At 42.2% G+C, this 26,407-nt stretch overlaps 1 protein-coding gene across 2 annotated transcripts in view; it reads right to left on the reverse strand.

Moving 5' to 3' along the window:
• SMS (spermine synthase) overlaps nucleotides 1-22,080 on the reverse strand; it is a 51,644-nt gene extending 29,564 nt beyond the window's left edge. Inside the window, exons 1-2 of one of the 2 annotated variants that reach the window (XM_049834945.1) lie at nucleotides 21,923-22,080; nucleotides 3,823-3,943 (exon numbers count right to left, since the gene is read on the reverse strand). In XM_049834945.1, the coding sequence (XP_049690902.1) occupies nucleotides 3,823-3,943; nucleotides 21,923-21,977 (176 nt within the window). In that variant the 5' untranslated portion in view covers nucleotides 21,978-22,080. Of the gene's footprint in view, nucleotides 1-3,822; nucleotides 3,944-17,476; nucleotides 17,731-21,922 lie in introns of those variants that run through there. The other variant, XM_049834946.1, reaches the window with a different exon arrangement.
• Between the last annotated feature and the right edge of the window lie 4,327 nt (nucleotides 22,081-26,407).

Below are 26,407 nucleotides of genomic sequence, written 5' to 3' on the forward strand. Positions count from 1 at the left end.
GGAGTGTACACTGTTTAGCAACATACTATTATCTCAACACAAACATTTTTTTCCTGGGATTAGTACCCAGCTTGTTACATCAGCTGCACATCTTTGTCTTGCAATGGCTCAGTCACCTTTGGCTGGTTAATAATGTGTTTGTATGTGCATACTCAAACCCCCTACTCGCATACAGCACCAACTCACACATCTTTCATCCTGGGGATCTTCTGTGCCCAGTAAACACCCAGCCATCCTCACAGGAAACTGCTCATGACATATCTACCCTCCATCACAATTTTTTTTTCCGGCTTTTTACTACAAGCTACTTCTAAAAGTACACTGTTTTATAGGGAAGAAAGAGGAAAAGTCTGCGTGCCCTGGCCAATTTCTTCCTAGTTGTCAGACACTTTTAATTAGCATAAAAATCTTATGATATTTTACGTCCCAAATAAAATCCAGACAAAATTGCTAGTATTAAAATAAAGCCTATTTAGTTCGTATCAAATCCTCTGTGTGTTCACCAGTTCATTCATGCCACTCATTAAATGTTCCTGTTGTGCAGGGTTTTAACTGTCCAGTCTATTGGGTTTTTTAGTGTTCACATCCTTTTTCCTACATCAACTGACATTAACAAAAACACACTGCTTAAGGCTGCCTTAAGTATATGCAGTTTCTTTAAGTGATCTGAAAACTCAAGGAAACAGAACTGCTGAGGTCCCAAAACTTACAGAAAGTTCTCCTGCACATGCTACCGTTCCCCAATTTACTTTTAAGAGGGCTGGCAAAGCACTGAAGCATACTTTAACTCACCTCACTACAGACAGTAAGTTGAATACCAAAGTAATTTCCAGGAAAAATTAATCCCATATGGATTGGAGTTCAGCCAGCAATGAATATACTAAGAAAAAGCAATAACCATTCTTTATTAATTTACATTTAACACTGCACCAGAAAAAAGTCACTTGCAAAGTAAATTATATCATCTTAACATTCAGCTCTTCTGTGCACTCTTGTCCTTCATTCTTCAGTTTTGAGGCTCCATCACAACTCTGCAATTCTTCATTATGTTTAGGATGCTCTCCTAGATAGCTTCTTAGAAGCTCAACTATTTCCAGACCTGTATTATATCAGAACTTTGAGAACTTACTTCATAAGGGGTGAAGAGTCTTCATTAGCAAATGTAATTTTGAATTGACAACACTTGTACACAATTTAACATTAAGCTGACAACAGTAATTTGATATTAAAACCAAGCTCAACTACAACTTTTTGACAGTTAACCACATTTGTCAGGAAGCCCATTCATGGTTGCATTAGCAATGCAGCCAGCGAAGGCAAGGTTGTGGCACCTGCATATTTACAGGGAGGAGAGACTTCTACATCTGACTGCTAAAAAACATGCCAAATGGAGACTGATTGAGCAAGTCAATCAACCTGTGCAAATCAGGAAAGGCAAAAAAACCCCAGTGCTGCAGTAGCAGAAAGCCCATTCATGTCCTACATGGACACCCCAGTATTTAGAGCATTTTTTCCTGAAACTCGGTATTCTCCATCATATTTATCACTGAGTTGAAGAGATAAACAGCACTAGTCTAAGATGTCTAGCATACAGTGCTATTAAACAGATGAGAAGCAATACTTGACTAAACTGGTTGAACCCAGCCTGGAGGGCTCAAGGAGCCGAGCTCCCCTGAGAACAGGCAGGCCACATCCATGCTTACACCACTTAGCCCCAGCTCTCCCTGTGGCCCACATGGTATTCCTGTGGCCCCAAGACAGTGAGGTTTCTCCCTCAACCCACCAACTGCCATATCAAAGCATGTGAAGTGACACTAGGGCTCTGCTGCAGTCACCAGGGAAGTATTTTACATCAAGCTGCAATCAAGTATGCATTGCATGCCCTAGAGCATGGTATGAGGGTTGTATGTGAGAAGTAAGGCTACTTGATTACTTGATACAACTGCATGACAGCAGAAGCAGCCCGAACTGTGCAGCCTCACCAACACTGCCTTTTGGGAAAGGACTCTGGAACAAACCAACCCAGGACCCTGCCAACTGACAAACTGTTGGTGTAGCCCTAAAGACAAAATCCAGGAAGCAAGCAGGCAGTCTGCAGCAGTAGAGGTGCCAGAGTGATTGCCCTTGCTCCCCAGCTCTTCTACTTCGCACAAGAAGCAGTGGCAAGAAGTATGTAGAACAAAGACCCAACGTATCAGACCTTCCCTTCTTTCCCTGCAGGAAGGCCACTGGGGCAGGCCACCTCCCCAACTTCATCTTCCCACAGCAGTAAGAATACTGTTAACTATTCTCTGGTACAAGAGCTTAAGTTGTTTAGCAACATAATGAAAACCCACTAACTGGGGATCTTTTGCCTTCTAACTGTTCAGAGTTTGTATATCCTTGACATTACCTTTTTAGGGCAACTAAATAGAAGCTTAATTCAATACAGAGGAAAGACAGCACCGGAGTAGTGAATTACCAAGTTGGCTATCTTTCCACCGACCTCAGAAACAAGAGGTTATCCAGAACTGGAATCTTTATCAAATTATTCAGGAAGAACACAGAAGCATAAGCAACTAAAACCAGAACAAGTGTACAAAAACAAGAGACAAGTAAACAGGTTTTTCTAGGCCCATCAAGTATAAAAACCAACTAACTTTCATCAGAAAAAGCCACTGTCACATTTGAAAAGCTGACTGAAATATACTAAGAACTCCATAGAGCATGATTGGGAGAGATAAACATAGGACTAGACTCATGCCAACCTACTTGTTACCTTAAGTCAGGCCCCAAGTTTAACAATGTAGTTAGCCTACACTAGTTTTTTTGAATATAAAATACATAGCTATGGAGCTGTACATACTTATATGTTCATAGATAGTAAACAGAGACAAATTCCAGCAGGCAACACATTCACTTAGGATCTGATTTTCCTACTAAATATATCAGTTCTCTCTCTCTGTAATGAGAGAGAACCAATACAAGTTAAAAATCCTTAGGCAATTCTCATATATGAGGAGTGTGGCCAACTGAGCTGCTTAAGAGGACTCCCAAGAGAAGAGAACCAACAAATTAAAGCTTATTTAGCTTAACTCCAGTCCTCAAGAACACCAAAGTAGAGATTTCAAAAAGAACAAAAGAAGCAACTGCCACAATGAATGTTAAGAACAATTGAATAACTGCAAACAAGTGAAGTGCAATAAAATCATAGTAGTTACTAATAAATAGGCCAGAGATGTATACAGTAATTAACTAACCCTGACACTGTAAAGCAGCTTCAGGAAATAAAGTAAATGTGGTTTTGCTTACCAGTTTATCCCAGTAGAGTCTGCTTACGTGAGTGTCACTAATGACACTAACCACCTTTGTCATACTGTTAGGTATTTCAGTAGCTGCTTGAGAATTTGAAATGTGTAATAAAGTGTTTAAAAGCACATACAACAAGACAGAGACAGAAAGTTTTCATCATTCACATGCTAAGGTAAGACTCAAATATATTTAGATGTATTCAACTGTCAGAAGAATTCCAAATACATTTAACTGACTCAAGCTACCCTGCATCAGGAAGGACTGGCCCCCCAGACCAAGACACCATACACTGTTACTGCATCAATACAGCCCAGACTGACCAATTCAACCGTTCTGATAGTCAAACTGCAAGATGACATAGACGAGATTATCAACAATATTGTGCTTTTAGTCACTTAATACACAAAGCTAGCAAAGGAACAGTTTGCCCTGCCTGCACCCCACAAGGAGATCCAATAAAGGGAGAAATAAATATTTGTAAGGAGCACAGAGGGGACATAATATATATGAAGGAAAAGTAAATCCACTTACCTGCCATTTTTTTTTATGTAGGTTGCTAAATAACCATGGTCTTCCCAGTTATGAACTGTTTCTGTCATTCCCTGCTCCTGAAAAATGGGCTGTAGAGCTTTAAGGATGGCATTACAATCAGCTGTGGGATTAAAAAAGAAAAAATAATCAGTAAGGATTTGCCACTTTTTTAAAGGTTGAACAGTTTTCACTGTCAGCCTGAAGTACTTTCTTTGAGTTCCATCTGAACAACAGCTTTCATGTACCTTCTCCCCTCCCCCTTCCATTCCCAGAGATATTCCTCAGTGCATGGGGATCCAAACAATTTTCTTTTAAATCAGTCTTTAACCCTGGCCAAAAGTGTTTATCTACAATAATGTAGATCTACAATGGATATAATAAAAATTACTTTTATTATGGCTACTATTGGTCACCTACTGTATCACAATCCAGGCAAGTCCTTACTCATGTAATTATTTTTTAGACCACTTGAAAATAGACGAAACGACAATCCCAGAAAGAAGCCACAGCATTGACGAGGAGCTTCATAGTTCCAACTCAACATTTTTTCCCCACAAAAGGCACTGAAAACTAGGCAGAACAAACCACCCTATCCACTCTGCCCTAAAAAAACATCCTTTTTCTAACACCCAGGACAGAGCAGACCCCAACTGAAATCTTCACAATGCTATGGCAAAGACCTCTCACTCAGAGCACACAAAAATTCACTTGAAAATAACTGAAGAAGTTACTCTCATAATTATCCTCAAAAGCAACCTGATGATTTATCCATAAAGGTATTTATTTATTCAGTCCAAATGTGCTGGTTTCAGAAGCCTCAGGTTTGCTGTACACATCAGTTTTGTGAGGTTTTGTTTGTTTGTTTTAAAGTAATCTTTATTACAACAATTTTAGATGCTCCATTCAAACAAGTGTCTCAAAAACAAGTTGCAAGTTTTGTCAATCGATTTTGGAATTGACAAGCTATGTTAGTGGAGGATGCTGGTAAAGCTTCACCTACTAGAACAGGAACAAAACTGTAAAGACAGTCATACCAGCATCAGTGAGAAGACCTAACAAAATACTAATCTACAGGCTGTCCAGTAAGGCAAGTATCATAATTTGTTTCACAAGCACAAAACTAAGCCACTACAGTCATGCAACATGTCAATAATATAACCAGAATTTAGAACGTCTCTATCAGAAAAACCATCTGGCACAGTCACATTATGGAGGCACAGTTTATAACCAAGTGCTTCAACACTGACACACTGTTCCCCCCGCCCTGACCTACTGAAGACTTATTCTCAAGGTAATTATATTGTTTTACTTCTTCCACCCAAATGCATACACCTTTGAAACCAGTAAGTGTAGCCTGCGGATGTGATCAGCAATAGTTTCCAGGATGTTAGTGATTTGTACAAGCTTCAAGCAAATGAACAAAAAATCTATACCAAGTAAATCTCAGTTCAGCTCATCTATCATCTCTACGTAAGTCCACAGTAGACTAACTGAAAACCTGATTACCTGAAACCTATGTTTGCCCATCTGTAAAGCTTGGGCTCCATTAACCCTGTATGTTTTAACCAGACACACTGAAATAACAGATAAAGCATTTACTGTAGTTTTCCTCTACATAAAGTCAAGAGCAAGCCAATTCCCCAATGTCTTGCCAAGGATATTTAATTGAAGTGGAAAGGCCCCGCTTCTTACTGCTCATACTATCTGATCTTTGATGCATGTTGTCAGGTAAATATTTATTTTTCACCTTCTACATCTCACTCATTAACTCCTTATGTTGCAAATTACGAGGAAATAGAACCAACAAAAAAGTACTGTTGGACAACAGCAAGTAATTTGACTGCTGGCCCTTTCTCAGTCAGTAACACCATTGATGGTTTTTACCCTTATTGATGAAACACCCCACCCTCACAGTCCACTATCACTATGAAGCTTTTTTCCTTCCCTACCCTCCTGTCAAAATCCACATCATTTGTACCAGTATGTTCTTATACTACCTATCCAACATCAATCAGGTACCACCACGACCCAGGCAATAATTAATGCTCAGAGTACACAGTTTATCTGCCCAGTAACTGTGGCTACAGTACTAAGTGGGCCAGCAATCAAGCCAACACGTTTTTGGAACTCCAAAAGCATAAAAGAAATGGGGCCATAATTAGAGCCACAATTCTTAAACTGGTTCCAGTCTCTGCAGCTTTGCACTGGGAAGGGAACTTTGCACTGCTTATTTTAAACTTGCAGCTTCTGGCACGCATCAGCACTCTTTTGGGGGAGGACAGGGGTAGCTGCTCCAAAGCCAGTACATTCACAACAATTTGTCACTTCAGACATGTGGTCCCCACTTCTTGCTTAGCATTTGCTTCCTTGCCCCACTTTATCTTCTGCCTCATCTTTTACAAAGCCCGTGCTCATTTCCCTCCCCTACTTATTTCTTATGTCACCACCACAACAACATTAAAGAAGAACTCAGTTTAATAATGCATGCCATACCCTTACCAGGCCAGCAAATTAGCATGAAACCAAAACAGAACTAGTATGCAACTAACCCCCAGACCACTTCACTTCTGCAGCTCTTGCAAGATATTGAAGTAGAAAGACAAGAAAACAGACTCTGGAATAACTGAAATGCTCATCCCACGTTTAGCTATCTGCTTTCAACAGCTCCAAGGATTCCTGCTAGGTACATCTTGGCAGAGACTGCAGGACAAATCATCACTGATATTGTTCTGCTCCATGAACCTACTAATCCCTCACAAGCTACTCAGCATTCAGCAACAGATCTCTTTGCTAAGCAGCCAGGCACAAGCTTGACAGAGTTCTTCCTATTATGTGATTAACTTTAGGAAATTAAAACAACAACAAGCTCTTTCATCAGGTCTCCTTTTGGTTATACCACACAAGATTTGCCTTGGAGGGCTAATTAATTCTCCAAAGTTGGGAGACTCCTTTTTAAAATATTTGAGGCATCAGTGGTTGCTTGAAGGCATAAGGAATTTTCAGGAATCTCAGGATCTCTCACCCAAATCCACTTGCCACCACCCAACTCCAAGCTCAGATAAGCTACACCAAGCATTGATAAGGAAAAAGGACAATGGTGATTACAACAGTAGGAACACCTTTGAATCTACATCAAAATGTTAATTCAAGTAGTCATAATTTTTTTTTTGCCCTATTCAGGAACAAAGGAAACAAACTCTGGTTACCAAGCATGAAATACTGTTGTAACTATTTGGTAATTACTTGCCAGAAGGAATGAAAAGGCCCAGAGTTTCAACTCCACAGAACAGAAACAAAACCACTATGTAGAAGATTTGAGAGATACTCATTTCTCAAGAGGGTTAATGCCCAGCTAAGCCAGACAGTTTTGGAATCCCAGCACACTTGAAGACATGATTTGCAGCAGCTGCAGATCTTCCTCTGCAGTTTTAGGACCAAGCAGCCATTATTTGATGGTGATCTGTAAACATGAGCACAGCTCAGAAGTCCAGAGTTACTGTAAGCATCCAGTCTGGCCTCATGCATAACACTGGCTAATTTCACCCAGATACTCCAACACTGACTGAGCTCAGTAATCTGCTATTGAGCCAGACTATCTCTAAAAATATTCTGGTTCAAGACCTCCTCATACCAGAGGATTAACAAGATCTTAGTAAACTATGGGAAAAGATTAGCTCTCACTTGAAAATATTCACCCCACTTCTGACTTCAGATTTTTGTTACCCTGATGTTGAACCATCTCCCCTAGCAAGCGAGAATGTAACACAACTGAAACGATAGGGCACAACGCACTTATATATGCTTCCACATCTCTGATGTATTCTTCCCTTAGTAGCTGCACTTTCCATAGACAATGGTGAAGGGGAAAAAAAAATAAATCAAGTGAACTGCTTCATTAAGAACATATTAAAGAGTGTACATTAGTAGCCAATATGCAGAATATGCTAATAGTAAACAGCAACCTGAATGACTGGCTTATTGTTTCAGTTCAGAGCTGTGTAAATTAATCATTTCAATATATAAGTCATTGTGTTGTGAAAGTCTGAAATTCTCACACACGAGTACTCTACCTATCAATTCCAGTTCTTCAGAAACCTCATAGGAAATGTGCAGAGACAAGGCGGGAGGGTGTCAGATACAAGTGATGAAGGGAACACACCTGAGAAGAGAGCTTCATCTCCAGCCAGGTGGGGTCCCAGGGGCAGTTCAAGAGGAGCACAGCAGGAGGCTGGGCCTTCAACCTGCTGCAGCAGCATACCTGACAGCTCTGGCCCCAAGCCCACCAGAGTCAAGTCAGGCCACTCACCATGCCTCCCTCCACCACCACTCACTGGAAATACAGTAACCAGGCTGATAGGTGTACAGGGGCTCCTCTCATTCATAGACTCATCTGAGGCGTTTTTCCAATGCCAATGTTGTACCTCAATCTTATTCATGAAAAAAGTCCAGAATTAGGGGCATGCTGCAGAAATGCTTAGGGAGCAAGATGTTCATAAATTTTAAAATCCAGCACCGAGGAGAAACTTTAGGCTCCAGTGCCTGTATTTCACATGTCCTAGATTTCCTTTAGGTACTAAAAAAAAATGGAGACATAAAAAAGAGACAAAAAAGGCACCAGTTTATGGAAATCCAACAGCCTCATCCTACTAGCTCACACTGTCCCCTACGCAAGAGGTAAAGCAGTACATCATTTTCAGATAACTGGTTATCATTTAGTCACCAACTCCTGCATAGCAATCTTTTTCTTAAAACTTGAAAACTTAAGAACCATATTCCTTTTGTCCTGGTTAAAACCATCTGCCTGCAAGGAAAATGAGTGTGCAGAGCACGCTAGCGTTTGAAACAGACTATCCAGAGAAGTTTCTACAGAAATATCACAGGCTTAACTAAGAGTTCAGAATGACAACAGTTGCCTAAACTGGCCCTTTTCCTTCAAGGATGACCACAAAATAAACCCACACCTCTAAAGAATGAAAGGACAGCCCCCCCAGCCCCTGCTTTCATTACTGCCCAGGACAAAAGCAGCTAGCTTTTGCCTGTTAACAGATGCAAATGAAAAACAACTGGCTTTAGCAACAGGAACCTCCTCGGTATTAAATTTGTAAGCCTCCTGTCAGAACCCCCCCCACACACACAGAGGAAGAATCCTTTTGTTTCCTCCTTGCCAGCTCTGTGGAAGCAGAAAACAGCAGGAAGCAGAAATATATACTAAAATTATTCCTTTCATTCAATTTGCACCTGTGAGAATCAACCTCATCATGTTGACTTATACAAAGGAGTAAACAAATCATGCACAGCATGAGGCTTAAAAAAGGGGCAGCGGGTAGAAATAGTCATCTATTCACCCATCCATGAGAAAACAGATCATCAAGCTTCCCTGTGCATTTACTCCATTTCATTATTCTGTATTACACAAGATTAAGGGTAGAAGGCTACTTTCCTGAACAGTTCCCACAGAACATACCCCACACTCCTAAACTGAGGACTTGCAGCTACATAGCAAATACAGGCAAATCAAGCTATACTGCGCCACACCAGCAAGTTGTGAACTTCCTGGCACGTCCACGTAGTCACCACAAGTCAGTTTAAGTCACCCAGTGCATCCAAGCATCCTTTTGGAAGTTATGGGTAAAACAATCATGAATCAGAATGAGCTCTTAAAGTATTAAAGATACCCAGCTACCAACAGAATTCAACCCTCATTCTTCCCCTCTACTACCTTTACACCAGTTCAGATTGCCAAGAGGAATACACACAAACTCACCCACAAAATAACAAATCTGCCAGACACTAGAAGTCTTTAATGCAGTATTTGTAGCATTTCTGAGAGCACAACAGTTTCTCTTCTTATACCCAGCTAAATACTATACATTCCTCTTGAAATGTATCACCTCTCCTCCCTTCCAATGTTGCACACAAGTTAAATGCAACCTGCCTCTTCCCTCCTCACAGGGCCTTCTAGCATTAGTTCTCTCGTGGGTGCGTTGTGTGTATTCCTCTTGGCAATCTGAACTGGTGTAAAGGTAGTAGAGGGGAAGAAAGAGGGTTGAATTCTGTTGGTAGCTGGTTATCTTTAATACTTCTGTATGAGGTCATTCTTCCCAGGCACAAGACTTGACATTCCCTTTGGTTGAACTTCACTGGGTTCCTGCAGGCCAGGAGAACCTACAGCACATCAATCACCCCTCCCAGTTTTGTGTCATCTGCAAGCTTGCTGAGGACGCACTGTCCTAATGTCCAGGTCACTGATGAAGATAGAGTGCATTGGCCCCACTATCTACACCTCCTTGAGTACACTACCACTCACCAAGCTCCCGGTGGATTTTTTATTGCTGATCACAACCTTTTGGGCCCTGCAGTTCATTTTTCAATCCACCTCATTGTGGATTTCTCTACCCCGTGCACCACCACTTTGTCCATGAAGATGTTACTGGAAGTGGTGTGGGAAGCCCTGCTAAAGTCTAGATAAATAGCAACCACTACTCTTCCCTCCTCCATCAAGCCAGTCTTTTGACCACAGAATGCTATAAGGTGGGTCAGAGATGATCTCTCCTTTGTAAATCCAAGTCAGCTACACCTAAACACTTTCTAGTCCTCAGCAGGTTTGGAAATAGTTTCCAAGATTTACTCCATCACTTTCCCAGGTATCAAGATAAAGTTGACAGGCCGTAGTTCCCTGGATCTTTCTTCTTGCTCTTTTGAAAATAGGAGCAACACTGATTTTCTTTCAGTCCCAGATTCTTTACTCAGATGCACCGAGATAATCATTGCAGGGCCACACATCTACAAGGAAAAAGGTCCTTGGTAAAGAGTACTGCATACCTTCCACAGTCTATGCTTACCTTCTTTCCTCATCTTCCCCACACACAAGAATCTCCCAAAGCTGACTTTTCTTCCCTCTGCCACTCACTAGAACAAGGTCTGTAGAAGCACAGCTTCAGACAAAGGAATGCGGGGGGGGGGGAGGAAGAAAAGCTATTTCAACTTTCCTAAGATCACCTTTAAAAAGCTGAATTTTCTTGTAGTTTCAAAAACACTACTAAAACTCTATTAATAACATTGACTAAAAGTATATAGGGACTTTCAGATGGCACTAGCACACAAACACATTTTCCGAGATGCTCATACAGTCGTGTATCATCATTATGGAATAAGGAACACCTCTCCAACATTAACGTAAAGGAAAAGCCAGTTTTCCCTAGCCCTTCCTATACAATAAAAACACAAGTTGAGGGTACACAACCAGCAAATTGTTACTTAAAACACTAAGCAAGATTCAGCCAAAAGCAATTGTATGGACAGTGAACAGGAATGGCTGTGCTTCAGCTTCTGCAAGCAGCACAAAGTGCATGCATATATAAAAACAAAAACATGCCAGAGATACAGTCTCAGTAACAAAATCACCTTTTCCAACTTCCTCCTTTGAGCTCTGATAAAAGAGGTTTTTCTTTTTCAGTTCTTTCACAAAAGCGCAGTAAGATCCCCTAATCACCTTTAAGGAAAAACTCTACATAAAACCTTAAGTTTTCAGCAACTATAGGTCTATCAGCTCCATCCACTTCCATAACAGAAAAAATATATTAAAGAAGTTACTCCTTCACCCTTCTTCTATTCAATTTCTTGTATTAGAACAACCAAAAATTACTGTACAAATAAAAACAGAAGTGATCTTGTGTATTGAAAACTCCAGTTGTTTTGCAAATCTGAAGTTCGTTAAGTTTTCTGTAGCCTCAGCCTCAATAAAAATACATTCCAACATCAGTGAGGCTTAAGCCTTGCTGTTTGTGCTTCAAGGGGACATAAAATTCCAGTTACTTCATTGCAATATTAAAGACATCTATTATCAAATTGCAGAATAATAGCACCATCACATTTCAAAGTACCACCAGTAAGCACATACACAGAGGAAGACTAATCTGAAACCATGTTACACCCAACAGCCATGATCTTAACTGTAAGGTACCTCATCATTTGAAATTCAACACCTGAGAACAGCAGGCTTGGCTCCACATTCAAGCAGAAGCGATGTGGCAGAACACTTTTCTTGGCATCATCTGAAAGGCAATATTCCATTTCCATCTAGTTTTTAAGACAAAAACTCCTTTTTGAAAAGGTCAAATAGTGAACTTTTGCTACAAGGACAGATAATGCAGTTAGAATTGATTATTTCAGTACATTCAATCACAAAATGCCACAACATGGAGTTTAATTAAATCAGCGAGAGCAGAACATAAGGTTTACTAGACTATATCACAGCATTCCCACTCTGTCTCAGTCTCCCATGACTTTTCAGTCAAACACATCATTTAAATGCAGAAGAACGCTAACAAGGTTGGGCAGTTTTATTCATCATCATGTAGTATCTCTGGTACAAATGCTTTCTTAGAGACAAGAATCCTTGTATCAAGGAGCTTTTCTTACTCTAACATGACCTCTGGTAGACATCTGACCTGCAGCAGAAGCTGAGCACCATTACTGTAAAAAGGAAACATGTATACAACTACTGTTTTGTCATTCTTTCTCTAAGTGAATGCCACCTTCCTGGCAGCATTGATCATTTTACATCTATTTTATGGTTTGGTGTTAATAACCATGCTGTTCAGTGCTTTTGGAATACAGCAAGGCATGCAACCTAGGTAGAGGGTACAGCAGAGAAAAGACCAGAGTAAAGGGGCAGAATGAAGAAACCAAGAAACAACACAGATCGTACCAGTTGCACAAAACACTCTTCTGTTTTACCCTCCTCCCTGTACCAGGATAGCAACCTTTCAGGTAAGCCAAACTGCAAAGTGAAACATCAAAATAAAACTACGTTCTCATGCTTTAATGTAAAGCTAGTCACTAAGCCAATATAATGTTACCTAAACAAATTATTTTCTTGCTTTAATAAAGTAAGCACATTGCACATATGAAACTAGGTAGACTAGCAAGTCTCTTCAAGCACAAATGAAGACTCATCACTACAACATACATATTGAAAGAACCAGAAGAAAGCATTTACTACCAGTTTAGAGCTCATTTGCACTTGAAGACTAAATTAGGATTAGCTGTGAACATGAAAGTGCTTACTAATAAATTTTATAACCAGCGGCCACATTTTTTTTTCCTGTCAGCCCACAGACCAACTTTCCAATTAATATATTCTTTACTTCTGGGGAAATCAGAGCCTTACTGAAGCCATTTTGCATTTAAAGAGCGCTCAAGAAGGATAAATCCTATTGACCAGTTGAGGACGCAAGTCTGTCTGTGGGGCTGTTACACACACCACACACTTGTGTACAAATTTTTTTTATTAAGTCATGCAGACTGACTCAAAGAAGGCTTAAAACAGACCACTTAAGTGAAGCAGCTCAGCTTTTTTATTAAACTTTTACTACATGTAGTAAAAGCTTATTTACTAGTCTCCAAAATTTTGCTACCCAGAATCTCTACCCACTCATTAGGCAAGGAACACCAGCCAGACTTCAGGAGGACAGCAGGTATACATGGCCTCTGCCATTATGCCACAGTCCTGCAGGGATACCTGTAGGAGCCAGGATACATTGTCCACAGAAGTCTCTGAAAATATGTACCAGTGCAAAGAGATAAGCAATCAAACACAGGCACTGGCCTACAGGAGAGCTCAATTATTATGAGCATCATTAATAAAATACCCAGAAGACAGGAAAATAAACCCTTCCCTGTAGCAGTGGCCGACTACAGCAGAGCCAGCAAAGTCAAGGTTAAAATACTTGAAGCGCATCTGGATCAGAAACTACTTGAAGGGAAAGAATGAAGACTTTCAGATCTACCTTGATTTTAGTTGCACAAGTATTTGATTATCATCTGTCATGAACAAGGAGTTACCTGAAATCAAGCACTGCAAGCACACTTTTCCTTGTTTGTTTACTGCACAAATACAAGGTTCCTGCTTGTGCATTCATCAACATTGGAAGGCTCACTCCTGATGACTCCTGCATCACAACACACTAGCAAAGTTTAAAAAGAACCCACCACAGGGACCTACAGAAGGGTTTTTTTTTTTTCTTCTTAGCTTTTGGCAAAACTTTTAGAAGCCTGTCATTGCTGTTGGAAGCACTTGAGGGACCAATTTCACCTGGCTATTAGAGGAATGTTTTTTGGTTAAGTAGGGTAAGTCCTGCAAGGACATTCCACAAGAAAAAAAAAGCTTAAGATGCCAAGCATGCCAAATTCTGACAGCCAGGACAACTCTGAAGGAGAAACTATTTAAGTACTGCCCCTTCAAAAACAAAGTCACAAAGAAGATAAAAGCAAAGAACTGCCATGTTACGATACCTTTCACGTAATCACATGCAGAGTTAAAGAACATTCAAAAAGTCTCTCCCATTCACTTTGACATTTACAAATTATTTCTTTTTGTATTTTTGATAAAATACATGCTTTAAAAGTAGTTTTCCTATACCTGGCATCTAATTGCAGCTAGTTATGATGTGATATCCTATTACGGTTAACAACAGCTTTTTCAACACAGATCTTCTGCAATGGTGCACAACAGCTCACCAGAAGTCCCGCCACTCTCTGGTAACTCTGGGAGAAACACTATTTATAGGCCTCCACAAGTAAAGGTGGGTGGCATTCTGTAAGTTACATTGCTTAATCACACAAAAGTTTAGTTAAGCACAATGCTTTTAAACTTTTTTCCCTTCCCTAATTGTTATTTTATCCTGCAAGATTCTTGCAGGTTACAAATTCACTGTTCTTTAATACAGAAGCAACATTTCCTTATCTAGAGACAGACATGAAATATTTGTCACACTGTTCTGGACAACCCACAGACAGTATCTCTTACCTTTTAAACATTTAAGTCTCACAACACTCTTTCCAGACTTGCTGCTTGGTCAAGTTTAATTTTGCTACAGAGAGACAGCATTTCATTAAACTTCTTGTAACACTATCCCAACAAATTAATTGGAGCTGAGCAGTAGGCAGAGAGGTAAGAAAAAAGGTACTCTCCAAGTTTGGCATACCACCTTTACACAGAGTATTTATGCACTCAGGAAACTTGCTTCATATGATGTGTAGCTTGAGCCTTAACATCAACAAATGTGGTTTCAATGCCTCAGCTCCACTGACTTCGTCTCTCCCAGTAATCCATAAACTGAAGTCCATCAACTGGCATATAAAGACTGTTCACATTTTAAATATTATCACCTGTTGAACTATCTGTAGCCCTTCCATCCAAAAAAGCAGTAAAAGAGAAAGTGTACTTGATAGCAGATCTTCAGCCTGCCCAAATAATGCCAGCTCTCCTGTCCACTTACATCTCTCAAGCCACTTTCATCACCTGGTACCTGACCATCTTCTAGAAATGTGTCAAGCAAAATGATTAGTACTTGTCATATGTACTTTTCTCTCCTTCCAAGGATTTTGCTATTAAAAAGGCATGGTCACAGAAGTGTACCTGAAATGGGAAATACTGGTAGATCAAAAGTAGCCTTTATTTCCTGCAGGAATTTGTTCCACAGCCTCAAACCAGGCCCTCATGGAAAACATCTCCCATGCTGTTAACCTTCACCTTTGCAGGCAACAGTTCCTTCATGTCTGAGCAAGCAGCCATTGAGTACTTGACATCATGCTAGGGAATCAGATAATTGTATTTTCAGAGTTCCATTCATAAAGCATTTTAATCTTCAAAACTGGAAACCAACAAAAGCAGGGAATGAGTTCACAGCAGTCCTTACTGCTAAAAATGGAAAGCTATTAATTCCTGTATTAACGCCTCCTGACAAGCCCCATTTGCGCTCTGACACACAGCAGGCCAGCTCTTGGTCCAGGCCTGTCAGAACTAGACTGTGGAGACCTGCAGGGCTCAGCTCAAAACAGCCCAGCCAAGAGCACAGGCTGAGCCCACACCACTCAGAGAGGCTGCTAAAGGAGCACAACTAAAACAGACCCATGCCTGAACTGCAGCTGCAAGATAACTGCAAACACACCTTTAGCCAGGGCTGATAACAGAGTTGCAAGCTCCAGAGGCATTTACTTGAGTCTTGCTTAATCTTTATTTACATGGTCTTCACATACAGATCATAGTCAAGGAGTCAGCAAATTTTGATAACATACCATAAATCAATACAGTAAAGAGATAAGCCTATCTTCAGCACCTTATCACTGTAATCAGATGTTTCAGCACTTCAGACAACCCAATACTTGACAGAACCAGTCAAACTGAGCTACAAGGCTCAGAGATACTGTTCCCCCCACAATATGTTCAAATGTACTTAATATGTTTTTACTGCTAACTGCAGCCAGCTCCAGTCATAGAAGCAGAATCTGCCTTGTAAGGCAAACAAAGCCCTTGCATCTCCAGTACATTAGGCAACAAAATAGCCCGTTACAGAGAATATTAATTTAAAAATAACTCTGTATACAGCCAAGCGCTCAAAGGCTTTTTCATTTATAATCTTAGAAACTGCCAAGTATTTAGCATTAGTTTAAGCTTTTCTCCTTCATACACAAGATTAACTTACATGTGGAAGAACTCTGGAAGAGACACCAAGTTTTCAATGCCAGTCACCTCTTCCTGGTTTCTCTATTATTTCCACACTTAGTGCAGGATAAGCCATGACTCAACAGCTAGAGCTGCCAATTATCTGCTTATTAAACCAAACCAGCACCAGTTCCAAAGTATCTTTACTACAGTGTGTGGAGTCTTCCTAGGTAGAAATTCAGGTAGAGGTTTCAGAGACAGAGATGAAGAGCCAATACAGCATGCCTACTCATCATTTAGTTCTCTTCAACACTCCTGTTTCTGGAAAACTGTCCCCTCAGAAAGGCATTTCTCGAATTAGTCCTTACAGTAAGGAAACTCAACTACCAAGGCTCCAAAGGGATGCAGAACTAAACAAAGCCTTGTCAACTCTTTCCCCCCCTCCAAAAGTTTAGATCAACGCAGCCAAGAACAAGCACATAAAATTGTGGTCCTGCTCTATGAAGAGCATTAAGGCTTCCAATCAAAACAAAGAAAAGAACGAAAATATTAGCTTAACTGAAAGCAATTCAAGTACTTAACACTTTGATAGCTTAAGTAAAAACTTCAGTACTGAAGGAACATTTAGTAGAGTAACTCAGAACATTTTGTAATCAAGATTCTTTTAGAACACAGCACATATGACCAGCTAGTTATTACACTTTTAAGGATGTCAAACACTGGAGGATATCATGCAGTATCATTAAACAACTGTAAACAAAAAAAAAAGGATGTAAGGGTTATTTAAATCTTTACACCCCTGACTGCATACTAAAGCTTCACCTGACAGCATTCACATCTGCTTAAAAATAGGCCAAAAGTCAAAGATATAGGATTGCCAGTAGAGTTAATGGCACTTTCTTACATCGTAGTGGATGCTTCAGCCGAGACATTTTATGTATTTTAATTAACTTGTGTAAAGCAGTTAGTACCTCCCCTTGAAAAAAACTCCAAAAGAAAAATTTTGTATATCCAGTAAGTGCGGTTACGCAGCAAAACACTAACCAAAGTATAAAATAGTTTTTGCAAGTCAAATCCAATACACATGACTCCAGTTAAGACTTTTCTTTCACACAATTTATTAGTAAAGAATCTCTCTTAATACGTTGTCTACATCCAGCAACATTTAGGCATAAGTACTGTAGCCATTAGCCATTTTTTACTTACATGTACTCCTACCGATGACAGCCTTGATTTTCTCACCAAGTTTCCCCCCCCCAACCCAGTGTCAGAACAGAGCTGTGGACCCTGTGGACAGGAACAAAGCCACTGACAGAGGGCCTAAAGAGGAGGCTCAGCCCACAAAAGGTCATTCCCTCTTCTTCCTATCTCCATGAAAACATTAATTTAAAGAAAAACAGACCATGTGCACACACACATCCACTTATCCTTTTTCTTAAGTAGCCAAGCATTGCCCTACCTGCACTACAGCCCTGGCATTCCCACTGTGTGCTAATTCACACAAGAGTTTCATAAGAATTTATTTCAGTAACTGTGTCAGCTCACGTAATCGCCGCTCTCCTCCACCAGCTCACTCAACTGCGCCCTTACCCTGAACACTGTTAGCACAACTGTTTGTGCAGCTGTACTACGAACTGTGTAATCCCCCCCAGCAATAATCCCAAACAGTAAACTTTAAGACAGTTAAAATTAATTTTCCAACAAGTTCTTACTCTTTCAAAGCAACTTTCTGAAGCAAATAAAAACCACAAATCTCAAGAGAGTCTCCATATTATCCCCCCTGCCCCTCATTAAAGAACCCTGAAGAACATTAATCATTTCAATACTCAACAACCAAGAAAACTAAGCTTATATGACACATTCACGTGTGGATGGAAACACTCCCATGTATGAGAAGATTTACAACATACAGTAACCTAAAATCAATTCTGTAAAGGTATAAGGCATCAAACCTCCACATACTTTCTTAAAGTCCTTTAACTAACTTGGGAGTCTCAAATCCCTCATTTCTGATTGACTAACAAAAATGTCATTAGCCCAGAAGTGAAAGGCATGACTAAAGCCTGCTGTGCCCCTATTAAGGAAGGCGAGTGATCTGTGTCCATTTTCATAGATTTTTAAAGCACTCTCTTTGCATTTTAGGATAGGGAACACTATGCTGTTTGCCTGCTGAAGTTGTCTGCTTATCTCACAGATAAGCAAGATACTTCTGCTCAAAGGACTGAGCTCTACAGTTGCTACTTTAAGCAGCTCTTGAGGAGACCATCAGAGAAGGTCAGGTCGTGTTATCCAGCTATCAAAGCTTCAGCCCTGCTAATATCTAATTGCCTATTGTTTTTAAAAACTGATGGGATGCATAATTAGAGGAGGTATAAAGACTGACAAAATAGTCTTTTCTTTTGACTGTTTTGTAGTACATAAAGAAATTTATTGAGAAGTTTTCTTCAAACTGACAGCTTTTAGTAGAGGTACATAGCTTCATTCATCTTGTGCAGCCCCACTCCCAAGATGGCGTTGTGTCCGCCCCATCTCAAACCAACACAAGAGGACTTGGTTCCTCCTCTAACTCCCTTACAGCCATGTTTTCATTGACATTGCTGGCCTCTCACAATACCTCCAACAACCATCAACCTTACAGAAGGGATGATGGCAAACAGTCAGAAAGGCCTACTATTCCAGTTATCATTCTCAACATCCTTGCCGAGTAAACATATGAATTCTGAAGAATATACGTGACATGCACCACAGTCTAATATCAAGGGAGTTGGACTGCCTAAAGAAAACAGGGCTGCTACTGAAGGGTTTGGCACATGCCAAGTCAGCCAGCCAGCAGGAATGACCCACCGGAATCCACACCATCCTGCAGCACAAGCAGCTGCTAGCTGCGCCAGTATTAACACACAACAAAATCCCCTCTTTCTAACAGAGTTGTGTCCTCCAGATCCTTTCACTGACATCCAAAGACAGGCTCCCTCTCCTTCACTCCCTGAGGACCTCAGAAGACTGAGGATGAAGATATGCCACACACAACCAAGCACACAGAGAAACAAACAGATCCTGGAGATCTGTTAATTAACTCAGAGACACTATCCCATCCTTTACAGTCATGTTCAATCTTGATGTTGGACAGTAAGAGTAAAGCCTTCTTCCCCTTCAGGATTAGGAAAACAATGGGTAGCTACCACGTTAAATGTGAACACTGAGAACCATATATATGGTTGATGAAATCATCTGAATAAGCAGATCCTTAAAGAAAGACACCGTGTACAGTTATTGCAAGATGCACTGCAGTGAAACACAAACTGTTGAGCAAACTTGCTTTCATAGACTAAAGTCTTGCCTTCCTACAAGCTGGCAAATTTAACTGCTATATTAATACCTATCAAAAATAGGTATTTGTCAAAAACTGAGGTCACAGCTAATGTTTTGAGGAATCAGGAGTGTGCATTTACCAAGAAGTTAACAGTTTCTGCATTTTCCAGAACACAAACATAAAGATGCAACCCCTTCAGCTGAGACATAGGGATCACATTATCCTTTTAAGATCAGAAGGTCCAAAACCACACATCTCATTTTACTAAATGCCATTTCATGAGATTTCAGACCATTCAGAAGTTTCATTGTCCATGTAACTTAACAGTAAAAGCTTCAACTAGTTGATGATCCATGATTCAGCACTAAACTTTAAGTCCTTTAACACAAACCACAAATGTACATTCACCAATTTTTCCTCTATAGACAACTCTTGATGCTTTGGGCCACAAGCACTAGATGAGAGAAAAAAGTCCGCATCAAAAGTACAGGCCAACTTCAGAGCTGTCACGGGTGGAAGAAAGTCCTTCACATCTCACTCAAGATGTCTACTGTGCTGAGATAGAACATAAGAAGGGAAAAAGGCTTCTTCCCTCTTTTGATCTACACAGCAAGACTTCTGCAGCTGGTCCATCCCCCCACCCCCGTTTAGGCACATCCATCTTGACTGGAGACAGGTCCAAACATTGTCTTCAAAAGTAAGAGAAAACAGAATAGAAAACCTACCTGAAAGCAAGACAATACTCAAGATCATCACCACACTCTAACAGCACAGTTTTTATATCACAGAGCAGCTACTATAACTACAGCATATTTTCAATACACCTAGTCCTGCTCTTTTCCCTGGCAATTCTGCGTCTTCTGCAGAAGACCAGTTACTGATGTAACCCTTGAACCCATGATAGTTCAGGGAACTAAGTAAGCAAAGAGGTCATTGCAGGGGCTGGTCGGTATCCAAGAAAATTGCCTTTAGACTGGCTTAGCTTCCCAATTCTGCTCAGGCTAGATCAGTCAGGCACAACGTACAAGGAAAACGGCAGGACTATCTCGTTTGCCATCAGGTCACCATTAGAGTGGCTAAGCTGTACTGTAAAAATCTCACTGTAAAATGGAAACTGGAAGATTTTCACCACGGAACACAGCAGGCTATCCTAAGGCGCACTGTTTGGTAACAACTCCCCTAACACCTGCCCCTCTCCCCCCCCCCCCCCCCCCCCCGCTCCTGGCTCTCCAAAATGCAAAAGCAGCAGTGCCAGGAAGGGCAGAGCAGGCAGCAAAGCCACCGGGGTCAGGAACCAGTCCCTCAAATCAAGCTACTGATCAGATTTTTACCTGTAGATGCGGAGGAAACCGCCTTCACACCTCCCTCCCTCCCTCCAAAAAGGGAAATAAAAAGAAAAGGGGTCGACACAGAAGGTCGGAGCCCCGGAGGCAGGCCGGCCCCTGCCTGCCGGCCTTGCTCGGCAGCCACCGGCTTGGCTCTGCGCGCCCACGGCAGCCCGCCCCAACTAAACCTTTTCGCCCATCTTGGCTGTCGAAAAACGTGGTGGTTTCCCCCGGTCTCTGGCTCGAACGTGCCCCCTACAGATAACTACGGAGCAAAGCTCCGAAATCGCCGGCGGCTCACCCAAAGCCGAGCTCCATCGCCGATCGCTTCCTCCACGCTTCTGCGACGAGGCGGGAGAAACGCCGAAGTGACACAAGACCCTCGTACACCCTCACCCCGCACCTTCTTCCTCGGCGGTGGCGGCGGTCACCGGCCTCCGAAGCGCCGGAACCGCGGCGGGCTTCGCGGGGAAGCCGCTCGGTCCCAGCCAGGCCCTCCCTCCCTTCCCCCCGGGCCCGCGGCGCGGCACCTCCCGCCCGCCCGCTTCCCCCTTACCGCCGGCGGGAGGGGAAAGCCCACCCTGACGGACGGAGCCCTTCGCCGTGACCAACCGGGGCACTAACCCCCCGCCTTATACCCCAGGAGGGCCGCCTCACCCCGAGGCGGGCTGCCCCTCAACGCGGGGCGGCCGCGCAGGCAGGGCGGGCTGAGGGCGGGAGGCCTCAACGGGCCGCCCGCGGCGGCATGGCGGCTCCGGCGGCGGAGAAACAGACGGGAGGTGGCAGACACACACGGCCGGGCTGGGGCGGGCGGGTGTGTGTGGGGGGGGGGGGATCTAGAGGGGAAACCCGGACCACGGGCGCTCCGGCGCGGGGCCTGGCGGGCCGCTTCCTCAGCGGGGGGCGAAGCGGGCGCCACACACCGCCATGGCGGGGAGGGCGGCGGGAGAGACACCCCCCCCCCCGCCGCCTTTCTCTCTTCCTCCCTGTCCTCCGCCTCTCCCTCGCCGTTACCTGTGGCGCCGAGGAGGAAGTCCAGGGTGCTGTGCCGCGCTGCTGCTGCTGCCATAGTGAGGTAGAGCCCTGTGCCATGCCTGGAGGAGGCGGCGGCGGCGGAGCGGGGAGTGCGGCGGACGAGCCTATATGCGGGCGGGGGCTGCAGCGGCGCCGGCGGGGAGGGGGGAGGGGGTGGGCGCGCGGGGCGGGGCCCGCGCCGGTGAGGCGGGGCAATGGCGGCTGAGGCGGCGGCTGTCGCTGAGGCGGCTGAGGGGGCCGCCTCAAAATGGTTGAGGGCAGGTCGCTAGGTTCGAAAAACAGCTTTCCTCGGCCCAAATTTTCTTCAGGATTCTCTTCAGGCACGCCCCCGCACCCCCGGTGGAATGCCCCTAAAGGCCTGCCAGCCCTGAGGCGGCGCGGTCGGGTGCCGGCGGCAATGGTGGGCTCTGGGTTGCTCTGTCCGGGGCTCTCTGTCCTCTCCCGGGCCTGCGGAGGGACCATCACCAGGGAATCTTTAAAGCCTTGGATTCAAAGGCATTTTTTCCTTACGGAAAGGGTAACTGTAAGACAGCGTGCTGAAGCCGAGACTGACGTAAGGCACGTGTAGCTACAAACCCAGAAAAATACCGTCTAGAAGCGGTTAACGACAGGACCGACGTTTAACTTTGTCGGTTACTACATGTTTTGCCAGCTCTTGGCTCCTTTAATTTCTCTGCAGGATTGAGATCGAATTTGCACAATACCGCGGCATCAGCGATTTCATCCGATTCCACAATTAAAAGAAGAGGCTTACAAGTAATCGTTATTGTGTAATCCCCACGGGCTGCCATGATCATTTCTGTAAATTGCAAGAACGTTTTTTCAGCACAAGCTGACGGTATCCTTGTTTTGAACAGCGTAGTTCCACACACGCATCCTAAGCAAAGCAAAAACATTCACTGGAGATACGCATCAAAAGAGGCACAGACGTCTGCAGGTCTGTAATAACTGCGCTTTTGTCAGCTGGTGGTCATTGTCAGAGGTGCCTTTTTTTTTTTTTTTTTTTTTTTTTTTTTTTTTTTTTTATGATTAACTAGCTAAAATAGAGGGCTTTGCAGATTCCCATTCAACGTCTTTGATCCGGTCCTGGATGTTACAGGGGATTACATAGTCCTGTTTGTGTGGATTGGGTATCTTTGTTGTCCTCTCACCTGGAATTCTGCTTTTTCTGAGTGCCATGCCCTTTTTTTTTTTTTTTTTTTTTTAAACCAAAATCAATGCTTCCTTGCTGCCATCTCTGATCTCTCTGCTGTTTTCTTCAGACATGCAGCTGCCATAAGACAGCCAGGAAAATCTCAGTACTTTATGATCTCTTACGCCTCTCACCTTTCCTTGCAGCGGCTGCAGTTGTTTCAGTTACTTCATGACATAAAGGAGCTTACTGGATTGTTTTTTGCTGTCTTCAGTGGCAGCAAGGAACTAAGCAATGCCTTTTGTTCTGTTCAACCTATTACATTATCTTTCCATTGTGGAATGGTTGGAAGAAGGTTAATAGCGATGTTGTCACCTAAGTACCTTCAAATGTATTTGTTCATACGCGTCAGGTGCCTAGCTAAGTTATGCCCTTATATACTACATGAGCAGCTTTGCTGGGTTTACAGGAAAAAAAAGACCACCAATTTGTCATGCAAATCTTTTCCTGGCATTAATTTTGCTACTTAAGGCTGACCATTCCGGACTGGCACTTGAAGAGAGGTGGAGCATCATCTCTTTAATAAAATTTGCTACGGAAAAAAGAAACAGAACAGTCATCTTTCCATGTCCTTTTTTATATGGATGGGAATTTTACAGGTTAGCAGTGGACTTCAACTGAAGAGCTGAAAAGGCTAATGAATTATTTCAGAGAACATTATGAAGTCTTTCTTTCTTAAACTTCGACTTAAAGGACAGTTATTAGCCATAAATGGCTTTCACAGCCGTTCGTTAGGTTAGGTGGAGCTGGGAAAGCTGGCAAAACATCATGAACAAATTCAGAAAAGGAGTATGGGTGGGAAAGAAGAGGTTCATCCTGGAAACCTTGGTAGAGCTGTAGGAAAACATTCAACAAGAGGAAGAAGTCTGCAATATCAACATGTAGGAGTGAAAGTGAGCAGTGAATTACCTGTGGTCTTACAGAACAGCACAATAACAAAGCCCATGGAATTTAAGCCTGCATGTGAAGGATCCCATCGCTGAGGAAGGAACTAATAGACTTTCTCTTCCGCTTCTTTGGCATGACTACCCTGTGCATACTACTTAACTAGGTCATGCCTAGGATATTTTGGGGAATCTTCCTGTTAGAAAATTACACTGAAGGGAATTTAAAGAGCAATTAAAATAATTAAAGAGATGGAGGGATTGATTTATGAGACGAGATCAAAAGATCTGGAATATTAAAACATGTTTCACAAATGCTGTGGAGTTCGGATGACATCATATTGTTAAGATTAGCACAGGCTGTATGGAAAGAGTTTATTCAGTGTAAGATTACGTGCATATTTTGAAACCAGTAGAGACTGCAAAAGTGGGTGCAATGGGGAAAAAAACGTTGAGACACCGGTGTTTGCCGATTTATGGAAAGCTTTGTGCTGAAAAGCAAGGGCAGAGGCCCTACCCTCTGCAGGCAGATTGGACAGATTAGATAAAAGACACGGGGCTGACGGGAACAATCTTGCACTGGAAAATAGTTGGGATGAGGGCCTTGCGTGGTATGCAATAACCTGCACTAGAGGTGCGTTTTAGCCTGCATCACCTCCGTGCAGGACCATGGTGGGCTGAAATACCAAGTGTTTCAAGTTTCAAGGTTTTTTTAAGCAGAGCGTAGTAGCATTTTTAACCACAGGCTCCCAGTTCATCTACATCCCCCTGTGTTCATTGGTCTGAAAATATTTCACCTACAACTGCCACAATCCAAAGTTCACCTCAGAAATTAAAGTTAAAACCAGCTTTTTCTCATAGACAGCTAAGAAATATCCTTTAACAAAAAGATTTTTCCCTTGTGTTTATGACCCGTTAGGAAATTCATTAACTTTAGCTCCTTCTGAGGCCTGCGTAGGGTGCCCGAGGATTGCTTGACGTTAGTAGACTTTTTTTCCCTGAATGGCTAAACAAGTTTCTAAAGTGATGACACGTTTGAGACAGGAGTGCACAAAGGTTGTGTTAGCACTTGTTTAGGAATACCTGTGTATCTCATGCCTTTGTCACTCATGAATAATGTGGTCATCTCGCAACGCTAATTAAAACCTTGAAATCAAACATACCTATTTTAAATGTACGCACACACACAGGTTCTCTCCCCACGCCTGATTCTGTGTATTCAAAGTATTGTTAAACATAATCAATTTATGCTAAGCAGAGGCATTTATACAGTACAATTAAATAAGCAGCATAACATGTGCAAACATGTAGCCCCATGCTGAAGCGACTGTTAGAAGATAGTACCAAAATGGGAAAAGCAGGGGCCGCAGACAAAAGAGGGTTAGAGTTTGATGCAAAAGCCTGGAAGTACTTTCATCACCTTCACTCTTTATGCATCATACCGGGTCAGTATTTTCCCCCAGGCATATATTTCTTTTTTTTTTTAAACACAGCTCTAGTCCTTTACTATTTGCTTATAATTGGTAGAAGTCATGGTAAATTTTGAGGGGTAGGAGAGGGAAGATAATACTTCATTTTAGAAAAGTATTACGGGGGAAACAAAGGGTCTTGTAAGCTAATGGGTGTTCTTAGAAGCTGGTCTGAGGTAAGAATGTGGTACCACAATTATGACCAAAGATGAAGTTCACCTCTTTGCAAAACAGTGTTATTTTGCTGTATAAGACAAATTAATGCTGTCTAGAGGTGAACATCTGTTTAATAGAGCTAAGAAAACTGGAACTCAGTATTCTAATGAATTTACTTCTTTCACTCTTATTTCTGCTTTTGTGTCTGAGCATGTTACTGTTTACTAAAACAAATACAATTTATCTCCCCCTTCTTGGATGCTCACAATCAAATATGTAGGCCTGCTGGGGCATTGCTCTGGAGACTTAAAAAAAAAATAGCAAACTGTCTCTTTCAAATTAAATTTAGGCAGTGTGGAGCCTACACCTTACTGGAAACTATGAAAAAAATCTCTAACCTTAAAAACAAGCATATGGAGTAGAACAAGGAAACACATTCAAGTAGACTGCAAGATGAGTAAAGATTTTTTTTGTGTGTATGTGTGTGTGAAGTTCTGCAAACAAGGACCCTGGAGAGTCAAATTATATCATAGGATGTAAGACTTCTCACAGAACAAGAGAACAATTTCAGGAAGTTTTAGCAAACTCAGATAAGAGGTAATTGCTTAAATAAGTGCTACCATAAATTATAGCAGCTATTATACTCTGCTTTTTGAGAGCCCTCTGCTGGATTTCAGCCAGAGAGCTGCGTTTGAACCCTTACGATGGGATTTCCTTTGATCCACATGGACTCCAGTCTGTCTCTTTTGGGCAGAGCTTATTT

Source organism: Accipiter gentilis, chromosome 32 (assembly GCF_929443795.1).
Source record: "Accipiter gentilis chromosome 32, bAccGen1.1, whole genome shotgun sequence".
NCBI classification, from domain to species: Eukaryota; Metazoa; Chordata; class Aves; order Accipitriformes; family Accipitridae; genus Astur; species Astur gentilis.